The 18604-nt window shown below is 40.4% G+C and overlaps 1 protein-coding gene across 1 annotated transcript in view; it reads left to right on the forward strand.

The window, feature by feature from the left end:
• Nucleotides 1–5608: 5608 nt before the first annotated feature.
• The window catches only part of METAP1 (methionyl aminopeptidase 1), a 68110-nt gene continuing 55114 nt past the window's right edge, over nt 5609–18604 (forward strand). The window contains exon 1 of the mRNA XM_045880709.3: nt 5609–5840. Within this exon, the coding sequence (XP_045736665.1) occupies nt 5727–5840 (114 nt within the window). The 5' untranslated portion in view covers nt 5609–5726. The remainder of the gene's footprint in view (nt 5841–18604) is intronic.

The raw sequence follows: 18604 nt of genomic DNA on the forward strand, positions 1-18604 counted from the left end.
GTTTTGTATCCACTGTAAAATTCTTGCCTCCTTTGGCATAGATTAATTAACTACTTACGTATGGGTTTATTTCTGGACTTTCTATCCTGTTCCCAATGATCTACGTGTCTATTTTTGTGCCAGTACCATATACCTGTTTGATTACTATCACTTTGTCGTGTATCTTGAAATCTGGGATTGTGATATCTCCAGTTCTTTCTCAAGATTGCATTGACTATTCAAGGTCTTTTGTGGTTCTATACAAATTTTAGGATTATTTGTTTTAGTTCTGTGAAAAATGCTACTGGTATTTTGATAGGGATTGCATTGAATTTATAGATTGCTTTGGGTAGTATGAACATTTTAGTGATGTTAATTCTTCCAATCCATAAGCATGGAATATCTTTCCATTTGTTTGTGTTGTCTTCAATTTCTTTCACCAATGTCTTACAGTTTTCAGAGTATAGGTCTTTAACTTCCTTGGTTAAGTTTATTCCTAGATATTTTATTCTTTTTGGTGCAATTGTTAATGAGATTGTTAATTCTTAATTTCTCTTTCTGCTACTTTGTTATTAGTATATAAAAATGCAACAGATTTCTGTGACTAATTTTGTATCCTGCAATTTTACTGAATTGATTTATCAGTTCTAATAGTTTTTTGGTAGAGTCTTTGGGGTTTCCTGTATATAGCATCAAATCATCTGCAAATAGTGAAAGTTTTACTTCTTCCTTACCAATTTGGATGCCTTTTATGTCTTTTTCTTGTCTGATTGCTACAGCTAGGACTTCTAGTACTATGTTGAATAAAAGTGGTGAGCATGGACATCCTTGTCTTGTTCCTGATCTTAGAATAAAAGCTCTCAGTTTCCTTCCAGTTTCTTAGATGACAATCTATTGTAAAGAAGTGCTTACTTTTGTCCCTCATTTGCTTGTCTATGTATTTTTATCAGTATGGACTCATGGAATACTATTTTTCTTCAGTGGGTTATCATCTGATACTATCATTATTTATTCGGTGTTCAAATTGTATTCAGTTTGGTTGGTGGGAGATGCTTCAAGTTGGCTACTGTGTCCTTTCTACAGTCTCCATAATTTTTGTGCTCTACCTTATGTTCTGGTACAATGAGACTTTCCAGACTTGTACTTTCCCTGCTCTGGTCCGGGAATGAGCCAGCTCTCCAAGGAGATCTGATTCCTTTTAGTGGAGTATAGTATTTAGAAACCAAGATCTGAAAATTAAGTGTGCTCATTGCCTATTAGTCCCGTTAGTGGTCAGAACTTTATATATATACATACACACATGTCCATATTATCTATTAATCAAAACCTTGAGTTTACATCAGTATTTCTAATTCCAATACAACACTACATGATTCATCCTAGCCTTTATCCTTTTCCTATTTGTAACTCCCTCCTCAGACAGTGATAAACTTGGCTCTCATTATCCTTAATTTAGTTACTTATTTGCTATTTTCCCTTTTAGGTACCAAGCTCTAATCTCCTTGACTGTGTCCTTAGCTTTGGCCTTGGTGGTTTACAGATCCCCTTAGTCCTGTTTCCTTGCCACCAACTCCGCAGGTTCTGGCCACCTTTTGACCCTGGCTCCAGCTCTCCAAGCCCCATATTAGTGAAGGATTTTAAGTAGGGGAAAGGCATGATCAGATTTATCTCTGAAAACAATCAGCTTGATGGCAGGGTAGATTCAATGGATTAAAGGCAGTTAAGAAGCTATTGTAATAGTCTAAGCAAAGGCCTAAAATGGCCTAAATTAAATCTGCAGCCATAAGAATAGAGAGCATACATTAAAAAATATATTTAGAGGATAAAATCTACAGGACTGAGCAATTCATTTGATGTGGGGGTATGAGGAAGAGAAGGGGCCTAATTTTTAACTTGAGAGAAAAGAGTAGGCAGAGGATGTCACTATGCAAGACCGGGAAGTCAGGAGAAAAAGCAGATTTAAAGGGCAAAAGTGGGTAAATACGAGATAATTGTTTCTTTTTGGCCATGCTGGATTTGAAATGGACGCTGGAAATATAGTAGCTAGTTGGACAGATGGCTTTGGGCACGTGCTTGGACACAATCTCAGAAGTGCTTCTCTCTGTGCAGAAGTCCCAGGAAACAAGTGCCTTCCAAGGCCAAAGGACTCTTTATCAATGCCAAATTCTCAGAGATTCTGAAGTCTCCTCTTTCTCCTAGAAGTGGGTTGGCTGAACTTTGCCCACAGGAATTAAAACAAAAACAGGATGTCCAATGGGGACTTGGAGTTAAAATCTCAGAAGGATGAGAAGAATAAAACAGGGACTGACTGACATAATTTTGTAAAAATCTCCTATTTTGTCACTTTTTTATGCTTAAACAAAAGGGATCTGCACGATTATCTTAAGAATAGCCAGAAAGGTGGTCTTAGGAAGTTTATTTCACCCAACAGCTGGTTTTGGGGGCGGGGGGAACCAAGGAAGGAGGAGCTAATGGCATGGCTAACTAAGTATCACTTAAGGGGTTCCTAAGCACTTCACAAAATCTATCCAATGTAATTATCATAAAACTCTATGGGTAGGTACTCTAGCCGGTATTTTTCAGATATGGAAAATGAGGTTAAACAAGTTGCTCACGTTAACATGACTAAGGAAGGAGAGTTGGAGGCAGAGGTTTCAATCCAGGTCTGCCTATCTTAATGCAACATCTGTGCTCTTAATTGCCCCATAGCATTGCATTCCCAAAGGTACAAGGACACGGCAGCCTCCAGAGCAGATAGCCAGCAAAAGCAGGAGAGTTTCCAGTCTCTCCTTGCCTGAGAAAAACCCCGAGGACCTTCTGGACTAGAATTTTCAATAATTCCTGTTCCTCTATTTGATTAGCTTAATCTGAACACAACCCATCAGGGGACAACAAACTGGAATTCCTCCAGATTCGATGGAGAAAGATCGCAAGGGATCTAAACATACCACAAGATATAAGGGGATGCTGTAAGACTGACAACCCATAAGACATGATGGTCTCAAACACATAAAGAGCTGTCATGTAGAAAAGGAATAGAACTTAGTGTTTTCCCTAAATCTAAGATTAATCCATGGCATAATATTATGTGAAAATGTAGAATAAAAAATTTTATCAATAACTGCAAATATGTAAACACTGAATATGCATGTGGATAAGGACTGAAGGTAACAAGGACAAATGAAGCATGATGTGTTTAGGGGATGGTATTGTGGCCAATTTGTCTTGGCTTTTTTTTTTTTAAGTATTGTTCTGCAAAAAAGAAAATTTGACAAATAAAAGCAAACACAGGAAAACATACAAATGCTGATCATCAGAGAAAAATGTTCAGCCTCATTATAATATAAAATAAAAAAACAAGATACAATTTTCCATTTATCAAAATGACAAGCATGAAAAATAAATAATAACTAACACTAGTAAAGTCTCAGGAAATAATATGTCAGAATAGTTCTGACCAGATTGAAAATTTGTATACACTTAAAAAAATATATTTTATTTATTTATTTGAGAGAGAGAGAGAAAGAGAGCACACAAGCAGGGGGAGCGGCAGAGGGAGAAGCAGGCTCCCTACTGAGCAGGGAGCCCGATGTGGGGCTCTGTCCCAGGACCCTGGGATCATGACCTGAGCTGAAGACAGACACCTAACTGACTGAGCCACCCAGGTGCCTCTTATATACACTTTCTAAAGGAAAATCTAACAAATTATATTATAAAAAATAAATAGTGACAACCCTTTGATGTAGTAATTCCACTTTTAAGAACATATCTTCCAGGTACCTGGGTGGCTCAGTCAGTTAAGCATCCCATTCTTGGTTTTAGCTTGGGCCTTGGTCTGGGGTTGTGAGTTTGAGCCCCATGTTGGGCTCCATGCTGGGTGTGGAGCCTACTTTAAGAAAAAAAAAGAATATAGCCTAAGTAAATAAGGATTTACACAAAGTTCTAGCTAAAAGGGTATTCACTGAAGCCTTGCTTATAATATATAATAATTAAAAATAACTTAAATGCCTATTATTAAACTTGTTTCAGTAAACTGTCCATACAATAGAATATTGTGCAGATGTTAAACTTATGTGGTAAATTTTATTTATTATAATTAAGTCAATAATTTAATGATTTAATTATAATTAAATCAATAATAATATATTAAATTATACTATATTTAATGACAATAAAGGAAGTTCACAATGTAATAACTGAAGAAAGCAAGTAACTAAAGATTCTGCATACTATGGTCCAGTTTTCATTAAAAAATATTTTATATATACATGTGTATATATATACATATACACATATATATATATACATACATATGCATCTATACACATATATATTTAGTGGTTGATTTCTTTTTGCTCAGGTCTAACTTGTTAAAGTGTACTTGGGGGCACCTGGGTGGCTCAGTCTGTTAAGTGTCTGTCTTCCACTCAGGTCATGATCCCAGGGTCCTGGGACTGAGCCCCACATCCAGCTCCCTGCTTAGCAGGGAGCCTGCTTCTCCCTCTCCCTCTGTGCCCACCTCCCCACTCTCTCCTTCTCTCAAATAAATAAAATCTTTTTAAAAATGTATTTGATTTTATTACATTATTTGTATTGTTTACACAGCAAAACTTATTAAAAATAAACGTACCATGAGTTTTTCTCCTCTATTAAAAATGTTAAGTTTTAAAAAATATGGGTTAGATAACATGAAGTTCACAACACTTAGTTGATGATCATTAAGTATTAGTTCCTCTCCCTTCCCTAGTGACAGCAGATATTCAAGCACAAGTTAGAAAATGGCAGATCTGGGATGTAGTTGAAGAGATTTGGGCAACCAGTTGCATCAGATGACCTCTAAAGCTCCTTTCAACCCTGATGATTCAAGATTAATACAATTCTTCCCTACTCACCTTTTAAATAATCGACTGGAATAGTACAAAATTGTTTTATCGGATATCTAGTACTTGTAGTGTTACTATTACTAGCATTGTACATTGTGAATGGGGGGTTGTGGGAAAAAAAAAATCAGGCACGAGGGAAGGCTGATTCAAATCTCAGCCCATCTCCTCCTGACAGCTCTCTGGCTCCCCTTTTTGTGAATGACTGAATGGTGGTCCTTAGGCCTCAGAGCAGACACTATCCGTGAGAAACAGAACTTTAAAAAGGGAATTACTTTCCTTTTCCTAGGAGCTGCCGGGTGACCAACGCAGAGCAGCAGCGCGCCCTTTCCAGCCTCCTGCGAGTGTGGGGGACACTCAAGACCCTGCAATCCAGTAAGGCACGACGAGGGCGCTGTCTCTCCAGGTACAGAGAGCGCAAGACATGAGGGCACCTCCCTGCCGGCCGCACCTGGCTTTCTCCGCCCGCCGCCAAGAGGTCGTGCTCGCCCGAGAGTGCGCGGAGCTGGCGGAGGTCTCCGCCAGGTCCCTCGAAGCCCCCACGTGCGCCCCTGGCGCCAGGAAGCGGGGGCCGCGGGCAGGGGCGGGGCGAACGCCGCGGGGCGGGGCGCCAGCTGCGCGCGCGGGGCGGGGCGGGGCGCGCAGCGTGGTCTGGGCCGGCCCGGCGCTCCTCCTGCTTCCGCGCCCAGGCCCCGCGGGCCGAGCTCCTCCCCCGGCTCGGCCTCTGTCCCCTCCTCTGCCCTCCCTCCCTCCTCCTCCTCCTCCTCCTCCTCCTCCACCTCCTCCTCCTCCTCCTCCTCCTCCACCTCCCCCCTCCTCCTCCTCCTCCTCTTCCTCGGTGAGGCGCTCCTCCAGCAGCCAGGCAGCATGGCGGCCGTGGAGACGCGGGTGTGCGAGACGGACGGCTGCAGCAGCGAGGCCAAGCTCCAGTGTCCCACCTGCATCAAGCTGGGCATCCAGGGCTCGTACTTCTGCTCCCAGGTAGACGCCTGCTCCCCCACGGCGCTGCCGCTGCCAGCGGACTTCCTCCCCTCTCCGCCTGCCCTCGCGGCCGGTCGGGACACGCTCCTCCTTTTCCACTCCCGGGCCGGCCGCGCTTCCTCCTCCCCCTAGCCGCAGCCCCGTCGCCCCCTCCCGCCTCCGGGGATCCTGGGCCCCTCGGACGCGGGCGCGTCTTCCCGCGGCCATGTGGGCTGGGGGCGGAAGCGGACTTGTCCCGGGTGGCCCGGCGGTCCTAGGGCGCCGCGTTTAGGGGCGGGTTCCCGCCGCGCATCCTCTGCCCTTGCTGGGGCTGCCAGGTGTGCGGGCTACCGGAGACAGCTGGGGACGGCCCGGGGAGGGGGCAGCCTCAGCCGTGCGTGTCCCCACAGCCGCAGCTCCCGGCAGGACTCTGGTCGTGATCGCGGGGTGTTGCGGGGCTGGGTAGTCAGTCACTCTGGTCCCGGCGGGATTGGGGGTCGGAAGAGACCCGCTGGGTTTTTGAGGAGTGGGTTGCCCGGGGTCGCAGAGAGGGGGAATGCTAGCTGCAGCCTCACCTCTCATCTTGTGTTTTACTACCGCGCTTTGACACTTAAGCAACTTTGGGCTTGGGGATGGATAGGGATCTGTAATTCATTCTTTTGCTTTGGCATCCAAAATTACTAATTTAGAGAACCATAAGTTAGCGCTATGAGTCACCGTCTTCATTTACAGAATTTCCCACTGAGTGAAAAAGTCAGTTCCATTAAGGGCCATGCTTTAAGGCCGGGGTGTATTTTAGTAAGTTTTGTGCAGTGGAGCAAACCCAGCACTGAATGGGGTCCTGACCGAAACGGGTGCTCGTGTTTTATGTTTACTGAAAAGGACTAGTGTTCCGGTTGCATTTGGACGCTCCGAGTATTGGCAGGGCAGCAGTAGTAGGGCTCTTAGTTACAGTCCAGGTTTGTTGGAGAGAGAGACACATGAAAGTTCAGGTATTAAATTAGTAGCGTCCTGTGGGGAGAAGAGCATGAACAAAGAATCTGAAGGCCTGGTCAGGGCCCTGCCTTTGCCAAGTACTGTGCAATCTTGAACTAGCCAAAAGTTACCTAACCTTTCTGAGCTCCAATCCTACCACTGTGCAGAGGGGAAGATGATACTCTTACATATTTCACAAGGTTGTTCTGGAGCTCAAATTATCCATTGAATGTGGAATGCTGGTAAAACGTGAAGCATTTTTTTTTTAAAGGCTGTCAGTACAATGCAACGCTGCCATACGAAAAATATAAATGAATGGAATGAAAACAAATACATAAGAATAGTATATATAAGTAATATGAATATTTTAAATATAAAGTATGTAAACATAAAGACGTATGTAAAATACAAATAAATCCTTCAGGTCACAGCACTTGTACATAAGGCAGTATAAGAGATCCTAGCTATTTGTATAGGTCTTGTTTTTAGATAGGATATGATCCTTGACCTTGTTAGTATCATTTGGAAAAAGTTGCACATGAGAAGTGTTGCTCTTTCTAAAAATAGCATTGGGACTACTCAGCATGCTAAACCTGGTATGAGTCTTTTTGTTTCTTTGAAGTAATTTCCAAATTTTAATTTGTTGAAGCCTGTGTGGGACCTGGATTTAAAACGAAAAACCCAATAATTTGCTTTTGGAAATTGTGTACCATGAGTGGAATAATGTGTTTTACGTTGAGTTTAAAATTAGGTTGCATTTTGTAATGCTAAATGAGTTAATACGTACAGACACTTACCTGTGGAGATTTTGAAAATCTACTGTGAAACCATATTCATCAGACACAGGTGATATTCTCTTCTTAGGCATGGTATTATTCAGTAGAAAGAACATTGTCTCCTTAGGATTTGTGGAAAAATGCCAACACATTCGTGAAAACATGACACTAGGGCTTCTCCTCGCCACTGCTCTGATCATCTTCACTAGGAGTGGTCTGTCTTCTCTCTGCCTGCTTCTCTGGTCCCCAGCCTGGCTGTCTGGCCAGCTTGTGTGGGAACAGTCTGAGAACAAAACTATAAGAGGCCATAACAGAGGTAAGCCTTCCCCAGTTACTTCCTCACAACACCTTCTTGATGTCCTTTAGAATATTTTATACAATCTGTAATTAACTCATTAATTTTCTTATTTGTTTTTAAATCAGAAGGTGAGGTTCATGAATAAGCTATCTTGTTCACTGCCCTCTCATTTCTCAACATAATGCTATGCATGCAATAGGTGGGCACTGAATGTTTGAATCAGTGATAAATGTATCACAAGGCTGGATAGAGGTATGCGCTGCATTTGAATCATGACTCCATCATTTACTAGCTGTGTGATTTTGGGCAAATAACTTGACTTCTCTGTTTTATGTTACATCCTTTTAAAATGGGGCCATTGATAGTACAGGGTTTTGGTGAATACTAAATACTAAGTGTATGTAAAACACTTTGCACGTTAGTAAAACTAATTGATGTTAGGTCTTTTTTTTTTTTTTTTAAGATTTTATTTATTTATTCATGAGAGACAGAGAGAGAGACAGAGGCAGAGGGAGAAGCAGGCTCCCCGCGGAGCAGGGAGCCCGATGCGGGACTCGATCCCAGGACCCTGGGATCATGACCTGAGCCGAAGGCAGACGCTTAACCGACTGAGCCACCCAGGCGTCCCTAGGTCTTTTTTTTTAATTTTTTTTTTTTTTTAATTTTTTATTTATTTGCGAGAGAGAGAATGAGAGACAGAGAGCATGAGAGGGAGGAGGGTCAGAGGGAGAAGCAGACTCCCCGCTGAGCAGGGAGCCCGATGTGGGACTCGATCCCGGGACTCCAGGATCATGAACTGAGCTGAAGGCAGTTGCTTAACCAACTGAGCCACCCAGGCACGCTTAAGTTTTTTTTTAAACATTTAAAAAAAATATTTGAGAGAGAGTGCACATGCTATTGGGGGGGGGGTGTTGAGGGAGAGGGAGAGAATCTCAAGCAGACTCCCCACTAAGTGGGGAGCCTGTCGCGTGGCCCAGTCTCAGGACCCTGAAATCACCATCAGAGCCAAAATAAAGAGTCGGATGCCCAACCGACTGAGCTACCCAGGCGCCTCTCAGTGTTAGGTATTTTTAGTATTATGCTGTGTTTTATGCTTAAGGTAGAAAATATTTTTATCTAAGATGCTTAATTTATTTTTTAAGCTTTTTTTTTTTTTTTTAGTAATCTCTGCATCTAATGTGGGGCTCGAACTCACAACCCTGAGATCAAGAGTTGCATGCTCTTCTAACTAAGCCAGCCAGGTGCCTCTAAGATGTTTAATTTTAAGTAAAGTTTTGGTTCTTTATATGAGTAAAATCCCTTTTACTTGAAAATTGAGGTTTTCTGATGTTTGATGGTATTTCCTTATAGAAGTGTCCATTCTTTTTTTTTTTTATTCTTATGTTAATCCCCATACATTACATCATTAGTTTTAGATGAAGTGTTCCATGATTCATTGTTTGTGCACAACACCCAGTGCTCCATGCAGAATGTGCCCTCCTCAATACCCACCACCAGGCTAACCCATCCTCCCACCCCCCTCCCCTCTAGAACCCTGTTTGTTTTTCAGAGTCCATCGTCTCTCATGGTTCGTCTACCCCTCCAATTTCCCCTGCTTCATTCTTCCCCTCCCGCTACCTTCTTCTTCTTCTTCTTCTTTTTTTTTTCTTAACATATATTGCATTATTTGTTTCAGAGGTACAGATCTGAGATTCAACAGTCTTGCACAATTCACAATGCTTACCAGAGCACATACCCTCCCCAGTGTCTATCACCCAGTCACCCCATCCCTCCCACCCCTCCCCCCACTCCAACAACACTCAGTTTGTTTCCTGCGATTAAGAATTCCTCATATCAGTGAGATCATATGATACATGTCTTTCTCTTTTTGACTTATTTCACTCAACATAATACCCTCCAGTTCCATCCACGTCGTTGCAAATGGCAAGATCTCATTCCTTTTGATGGCTGCATAATATTCCATTGTATATATATACCACATCTTCTTTATCCATTCATCTGTCGATGGACATCTTGGCTCTTTCCACAGTTTGGCTATTGTGGACATTGCTGCTATAACCATCGGGGTGCACGTACCCCTTCGGATCCCTACTTTTCTATCTTACTAGTTTTAATAGTAGTATAGTAGTTTACACCTAGTTCCTAGGAGTCTGTAAGAATATTTTGAGGATGGAGGCTGTGCTTTACATATTTTCATTTTCTCTACCTTGTACACTATAGGCACTCAGTTTCTTAACTTAAGAGGTGAAAGGCCTGAGAAGGAAAGCAAAGAGCATTCAAGCCCTTAGTAAATAGTCCAGGGCAGGTGCTATCTTGTTTGTAGTTAAAGGATCAGCTGAGAAGGACCTGAGTGATTTGTAACCATTTATAAAATATAAGAACTTAAAAGAGTATAGTATGAATGGAAGGAGACTGGGTTTATAGTCTGACCTGGGGTTAAATCTTTGCTACCAGGTCCTTGGCCAAGATCTCTCTTAAATTTGTAGTAATAAAGTATAGCAGAATCTCAAAAAAAAAATTTGTAGTAGAAGGCTAATAGTGTATCCTCTTCATGGAGTTGAGGGGACGGTGGATAAGAGAGCATGCAAAATACTTAGCACAATGTTCAGTGGTTTTATTATGCATGTGGTCTCATGTCTAATACTATTTATTACACTTAGTTATAAGAAAGGGTTTTTTTTTTTTTTAAGATTTTATTTATTTATTTGTCAGAGAGAGCGCACGGGAGAGCACGCACACCCAAGCAGGGGGAACGGCAGGCAGAGGGAGAAGCAGGTTCCCCGTGGAGCAAGGAGTCTGATGCCGTACTCCATCCCAGGACCCTGGGATCATGACCTGAGCTGAAGGCAGATGCTTAACCGACTGAGCCACCCAGGTGTCCCAATTATAAGGAAGGTTTAACAATGTTTAGGGAGAAGTATCATTTGTTTATGAAAATTTTATTTTTGTTTTTATTACAAAAACAATTTTTGTTTGTCCATAAAGCTATTGAAAAATAAAATTATAAAAGATGTTACTTACAGTAGCACCCAAGGAAATCATTCCAGTTTTAGTATATGTGCTGCCGAAGCGAGCACGCACCCAAGGGAATCAAACAACTAGGAAAAATCTAATAAAAGCAAAGAAAGATCTCTACACTAAAAAATACATATCATTGCTGAGAGAAATTAAAGAAAAGCTAGAAATGGATGTATATGTAGGTATACCTATATATGTATATGCACACACACATATATACACCTATTTTATTGTGCTTTACACATGCTCTGTTTTTTACAAATTGAAGGTTTGTGACAATCCTGTGTCAAGCAAGTGTCATTTTTCTAATAGCATTTGCTTACTTTGTATCTCTGTTACATTTTAGTAATTCTCACAGTATTTAGAACTTTTTTTAAGTTTTTTAGTTTGAGTATAGTTGACACACAATGTTACATTAGTTTCAGGTGTACAACAGAGTGATTCACGATCTCTCTACCTTAGGCTATGCTCACCACAAGTGTAGCTACCATCTGTCACTATACAACACTATTACAATATCATTGACTATATGTCCTATGCTGTGCCTTTTATTCCTGTGACTTACTCATTCCAAACTGGAAGCCTGTATCTCCCACTCCCCTTCACCCATTTTGCCTATCCCCCCCACACCCATTCCTGCTTCCATCTGTTTATGAAAATTCTGAACAAATTCTTGCAGTAGATTCTTTCAAAGAAGCAGTGGCAAGGTAAGGTGATGAATTGGGTCTCCAGGAAGAAAGTGAGTAGCTGGGCATCTTGGGGGTTGCAGCTGGAAATTGAGGAAGGAATTGCTCTTCCAACATATAGCATCTTTAAAATGTGACCGTGTCCTCTGAAACTCTTTGTCCTTCCATAACAAAGTTCCTGATAATGCAGGGTGTTTCTGGAACTCATCTTCATCACTGATGGAGATATTACCGTATTATACTTTGTATTTATAGGGATTATCTTTAAATTCCTCGCATTATCTCACACCATCACTAGGTACTGCTGTAAGTTAGGTGATTGGATACAACTGTCATAGCTTCTTAGAAAGCTCATTGATCTTATAAAAGACCATTGTTGGTTTGAGGACATTGTGGTGGTCAGTGGAGATACCTTTTATTGACATGCTTAAATTATTATAAACAGGTATGCTGGGGTTTTGGCATGAGTTATATTTATATTCCAGTAGAACTTGTAAAAAGCAAGCATCGTTTGGTTGGTAGGTAATCAAAAGGTGAACAAGTCTTTAACTCTTTTTTTTTGAGATGGAAGTAAGTGTGATCTTACATTGTTCATACAGTTTGTAGATAGAAGTTTTAGTAGTTTTTTTGGGGGGGTGAATCTTTTTCAGGTTTGGCATACAAAATTTTTATTTTTATTTTTTTAAAGATTTTATTTATTTGTCAGAGAGAGCACAAGCAGGGGGAGTGGCAGGGAGAGGGAGAAGCAGGCTCCCCGCTGAGCAAGGAGCCCGATGTCGGACTCGATCTCAGGATCCTGGAATCATGACCTGAGCTGAAGGCAGATGCTTAACGACTGAGCCACCCAGGCGTCCCAGCATACAAAATTTTTAGTTTCGTCTTGGTGAATTTGGTAGGGGTGACATAACAGACACATAAGCACATAGCTAAGCACATACTTAGCTCTAGATGTTAGAAGAGAGAAGCAATAGCGTGGTAACTCCTGTACTAATGAGGAATTGTCCCTGATATTAATAGCAAACCCATTTAGTAGATGTAATAATATAGGCAGGCGTACTCTATAGAGCAACCACCATGAATCTCTGCATAGTAAAGTTTAATGCAATGGAGTATAAATATGATTATTACCCTTTCTGCTTGATCCCAAACCTCTCCTGATCTCACTGTTTTGATATGAGGCATTTGCTTACTTATGCTTGGGCAGGTAGTACTCCTAGCTCAACAATTGTGTCTTTTTATTTCGATTTCTTTGATTGGTATCAGTCTTGTGTCTGGCTTTGAATAAAGAGCAATTCAACATACTCTGTAAGCTAGGTCTTCTTTTCTCAATGTGTTTGGCAGCTGTAGTTGAACCTGGTAGAAGAACCCTGTGGAACTTCCCTCGAATTATACATTGCAAATAAGTTCTCTTCTTATAGCACTGTTCACAGTGGCTAAGTTGTGGAAACAACCAGAATGTCCATGGATGGGTGAATGGATAAACAAAATGTGGTATATATACACACAGTGGAATACAACACAGCCTCAAAAAAGAAGGAAATTCTGCAATATGCCATATTATACTGCCTGGAATAAGCTGGTTACAGAAAGACACTGCATGATTCTACTTACATGAGGTATCTAAAATAGGCAAATTCATAGAATCGAAGAATATAATGGTGGCTGCCACGGCCTGGGAGGGGGGAGAAATGGGGAGCTACTAATCAGCAGGCTTAAAGTTTGAGTCCTACAAGATGAATAGGCTCTAGACATCCACTATTCAACATTGTACCTACAACAAGGGAAATTATATTTGATACTTACATTTGTTAAGAGGGTAGATCTCATAGTAAAGTGTTCTTACATTAAAAACAAGTTCTCTCCTGTTTTTGTCTCCAGTGACTTCTCTGTTTTATTGCAAGGTTCAGTAGGGACTTCTTCCTGATACATTAGAGCTGTGCCATGTCTGTTGGAAAGCATTCCTAAAAACCCTGTCCCCTGGGGTCTGCTACTGTGGCATTTATTTGGGTCATGGGCTCAGGCCTCTAGTGGTTAGGGTATAAAAGATAAATGAAATTGTGACATTAGCAATTTCCTTATCATCATAAAGTAAGAGGCAACAGAGACTTCTCCATATTATGAACCTCTATGTAATGATTCTACCTTGATAAAAGGTGCAAAAGGGCAACCTTTTGTATCAGATTCTGAAGGCTACTTTGTCTTACTCATCAAGCTTGAGCTTAAATCATTCAGTAAAATAGGTAACTGTAAGTGCCATTAGATATGGCATGGCGTTTGTTTTTTTCCTCAAATGGGGCATGGCTTTTTGGGTGGGGGGATTTATTTTATTCCTCATTATTTTGCAAATTAGTACTCCTGATAGGTTTGACTATTTGAATACTGACAACTTTGCATTGTTCACTACTAAATAAATGCAGAGAAATGTAAGTGCAGTTATTATGTGAATAATTTAGTATTGTTTTTGACCTTAAAGTCAGTTATTATCTTTTTTTTACTCAGTTATTAGATTTTGAGTAATAGTAAATCATTAATGGAATCTAAAAAAAATTAGATTTTGAATAATAGTAAATCGTTAATAGAATCTAAAAAAAAAATGATACAGTAAATGCCTATATACTTAGCATCTAAGTTCTTAAAAAGAACATTAGTAGTAAAACCAGCAGGCTTCAGTGTGTTCCTCACACAAGAGGAACTACTTATCCTGAATTTTGTGTTTATCATTCATTTGCTTTTCCATATGTTTGATTCCTTAGATAATGCATTGTTTACTTTTGATGTTTTTGAAATTTTTATAAATGAAATCACTGCTAGTATTCTTATGCAGCTTGCTTTCTTTAACATTATGTTCTTGAGATTCATTCATGTGTGTAGCTCTAGTTCGTTCATTTTCGTTGCTCTATGATATTCCAGTGAATGCATCTATCATAGTTTATTCATTTCTTTGTTAATGGAAATTTGGGTTGTTCCAGGTTTTTGTTCTTGTAAACAGTGCTGCTTTAAATATTCTTATACCTAACTCCTGATGCCTATGTGCAAAAGTTTCTCCTGGGTATGTATATCCCGTCAGAAAAATTCTTGAGTCAGGATATGTATGTGTTAAGCTTTATTTTGATGGTGCCAAATTGTTTTCCAATGTGATTATAGTTATACTCCTATCATCAAAAGCTTTGTATTGTTCCATATCCTAGCTAGGACTTGAAATTAACAGACATTTTGGTTTTTATCAAACTGGTCTTTTGTGTTACTTATGAATAACAACATCCATTGAGCTATTTGTATATTTGTAAACCTGTAATAATTTAAGTGTCCTCAAGGGACTTAAGGTTACTTGTACAGACAGGAAGTACTTTAAAAAAAGATAAGTGAAAAAAAAATAAAAAAAGATAAGTGATCGAATCAGGATGTTGTGCACCTGAAACTAATATTATATGTGAAGTATGCTTTAATTAAGAAAAAGATAAATTACAAGGAGATGCTAAGTGAAAGTTAGAGACAAGGAATTATTTTTCCCCTTATTTTACAACTTTATTAAATTTCCCTAGCTTTTTATTGTGAAAAATTTCAAACATGGAAAAGTTTAAAGAATATTCATAACTAATTGCAGTATACTCATCACGTAAATTAATATTTTGCCCTGTTTGCTTTGTGTCTGCTTGTGTGTGTATTGCATTTGTGTATTTGTTGAAACATTTGAGAGTAAGTCACAGACAACGTGACACCACACCCGTTAAATATTCAGCATGCTTCTTTTAATGACAAGGACACTCTTCTTTCTTAATTACAATGCCATGATTACATTTAAGAAAATTGACAAGAATTCCCTAACATCATCTAACAGTCAATCCTATTCAGATTTTTCAGTTATCCCCTAGGCATCTTTAATAGTTGTATTTTTTGCTTTTTGTTGTTTTTTGGAATTAAGATCTTATCAGAGCTCACAAATAGCATTTAGTTGTCATGTCTCTCAGTCTCTTTTAATTTAGAAGAGTCCTCTCATCTTTATTTCCTGATGCTGACTTCTTTTTTTTTTTAATTTTTTTTAAAAATTTATTTATTTGAGAGAGAGAATGAGATAGAGAGAGAGAGCATGAGAGGGGGGAGGGTCAGAGGGAGAAGCAGACTCCCCGCTGAGCGGGGAGCCCGATGCGGGACTCGATCCCAGGACTCCAGGATCATGACCTGAGCCGAAGGCAGTCGCTTAACCAACTGAGCCACCCAGGCGCCCTCCTGATGCTGACTTCTTAAAGAGACTAGTCAGTTGTCTTGCAGAACGTCATATATTCTTGATTATCTCATTATTTCCTCATAGTGTCTTTAAGTTCTTTTATCCCCTGTATTTTCCTTCAGTCAGATATTAGGTCCAAAGGCGTAACTAGGATCTGTCAAGATTCACTTGAAAAGACTCATAGGTGATGCTGTGTACCTTGTAGTGTATCACATTAGGGGACACAGAATGCCTGGTTGTCCCACTCCTAAATTTGATCATTTGGTTAAAGAGGTTGCTGCCAGATCGCCATTGTAAACATATATTTTTCACTTTGCAATGACTGAGTAATCTCTGGGGGATACTCTGGCACGGTGAGAATATGCTTTTCTTCAATGATCTTTCTCCAAGTGGTTTTAGTATCCGTGATGATCCTTGCCTGATGATTATTTCAATAGGGGTTGCAAATAGTGATTCCCCTTCTAACCCCATTCTGTCGTTTACTGGCTGATTTTTTCTTTTTCCCTCTAAGGAAGTTCTTCCTCATCAACTGGTTAATAAACTATGTTCTACCTAAAAATGGTAATATTCCTACTCAACAGACATGTAATGGTAATATATTGGTCACTTCCAGTGATTACAAATGTTTGTTTAGTTTCCTCATTTTTCAGTGTAGGGACCTTTGGATTTTTTTCCCCTTCATTTCCCTGCCCCAAGAGAGAAAGAGAGTGTGGGAGCGCAGTGGGGAGGGACAGAGGGAGAGGGAGAGAGAATCCCAACCAGAATTCCACGCCCAGCAGGGAGCCAGAAGTGGGGCTCCATCTCATGACTCTGCGATCACAACCCCAGCCAAAATCAAGTCAGGTATTTAACTGACCGAGCCACCCAGGTGCCCCTTCCTTCATTAAACATTAAAATAAGTTACAATCCTTACTCTTTTTGATGTTCAGATTGTCTCAGTTTCAGTCAGTGATACCACTTTCAGAGTGGCTTCTATATCCTTTTGACCCTCCTGCATTAGTCTCTGATTGCATCCTGGCCTTCTGGCGCAAGACAAATCAGATTTACCTTGTAATTTCCCTATCCAGATCTGGAATCAGTCCTATCTCTAAGGAGCTTTTGTTTCTGGTAGGAAAGTCTTTAGAAATCTAGATTTCGGTGCTAAGTATATTTCATGCCCCTGGAGTGTCCTTGCCTGTGGGAGAAGGAGTAGTAACATCTTCAAGGAACTTTGCTGATGGCTCTATGAGGGACACAAATAAAGCCTCTATAGGGCAATTTTTTAGCATATTAAATAGGTGAAAAATGGTATAGGTAAGGACAGGAAGGCCTCCTGAAGGAGGTGAGTTAAGAACTGGGTTTTGATAAATTACAAAAATAGAAGTGAAGAGGTAAATCAGAAGGTGTGCATTAGAGTATAGGAGAGGATATTTCAGGGGAAGGATAGCTTATGGAAGCAGAGAAGAAAGCAGAAAAAGTGTGTTATAGCAAATAGAGTAGCTTTACTGTAGTGGAGAGTCTGAGTCCAGAGATACAAGTAAATAAAGTCATTGTTAGTAGGGATAGAGACCTTGCTGTTACATTAAGTATACTTTTTGAAAATGTCAATATCTCCTTTCGCTTTTCATTATAAAAAGCAGTACATAATCTTTTCATAAATTTAATAGAAGAGTATGAAGTGAAAACTCCATCACGATCAGAGAGAATCTAAGAGAATGTTAATAGTTTGGTTTATTATCTTTCCAGACTTTTCTGTATGTACTGCATAGAGGTTAAGAGCATGGATAGTGTCTCAAGAGGGCCTGCATTTAAAACCTGACTTTGGGGGTTGCCTGGGTGGCCCACTTGGTTAAGTAGCCAACTCTGGATTTTGGCTCAGGTCATGATCCCAGGATCCTGGGATCAAGTCCCACAGTGGGCTCTGCGCTCAGTGGGAAGTCTGCTTGAGGATTCTCTCTCTCCCTCATTCTCTGTCTGCCGCCCCCCACCCTGCCCCTGCACTTGTGCATGTGTTCTGTCTCTCAAATAAATCTTTAGGGGCACCTGGGTGGCTCAGAGAGTTAAGCATTTGCCTTCTGTTCAGGTCATGATCTCGGGGTCCTGGGATTGAGCCCCACATTGGGCTCCCTGCTCAGTGGGGAGTCTGCTCCCTCGCCCTCTGCTCCTCCCAACCCCCCGTTTGTGCGCGCTCTCTCTCAAATAAATAAATAATCTTAAAAAAAAAAAAAAAAACCCACACCAAAACAAAAAAACCCTGGCTTTGTGTTTTTTGACATGCTCAGTAACCTGTGTCTCAGTTTTCTCATCTGTAAAATGGGATGGTAATAGCATTACTGACCTTTTAGAGTTGTATGATTAACAGCATTAATACATAATAAGTGGGTAAATCAGAGCTTGGCATATAGTATGCACTTAAATGTTAGCTGTTTTTATTTTTTCAAAACAAAAATGGGGTCATTGCTCTTATATACAGCTCTACAGTTTTAAACTTAACTTTTTGTTTTAAGTGTGTCTTTTTTATTGTGGTAAAAGAACATATAAACTTTAGCACTGTAACCATTTGTAAGTGTAGTTTCAGTATTAAGTATATTTACATTGTTGTGGAACAGATCTCCTGAAATTTTTCATTTTGTAGAACTGAAACCCATTAAACAAGAATTCTCCTTTGCTCCCTTCTCCCAGCCTGATAACCACCATTCTACTTTCTCTATCTATGAGTTTGACTATTTTAGATACCTCATACTTGTGGAATCATATAGTATTTGTCCTTTTGTGGCTGGCTGGCTTTCCTTCCTCCCTTCCTTCCTTCCATTTATTTGACAGAGAGA

This window comes from Mirounga angustirostris, unplaced genomic scaffold (assembly GCF_029215605.1).
Source record: "Mirounga angustirostris isolate CCGP_5_RB_7025 unplaced genomic scaffold, mMirAng1.0.hap1 SCAF_2, whole genome shotgun sequence".
Taxonomy (NCBI): Eukaryota; Metazoa; Chordata; class Mammalia; order Carnivora; family Phocidae; genus Mirounga; species Mirounga angustirostris.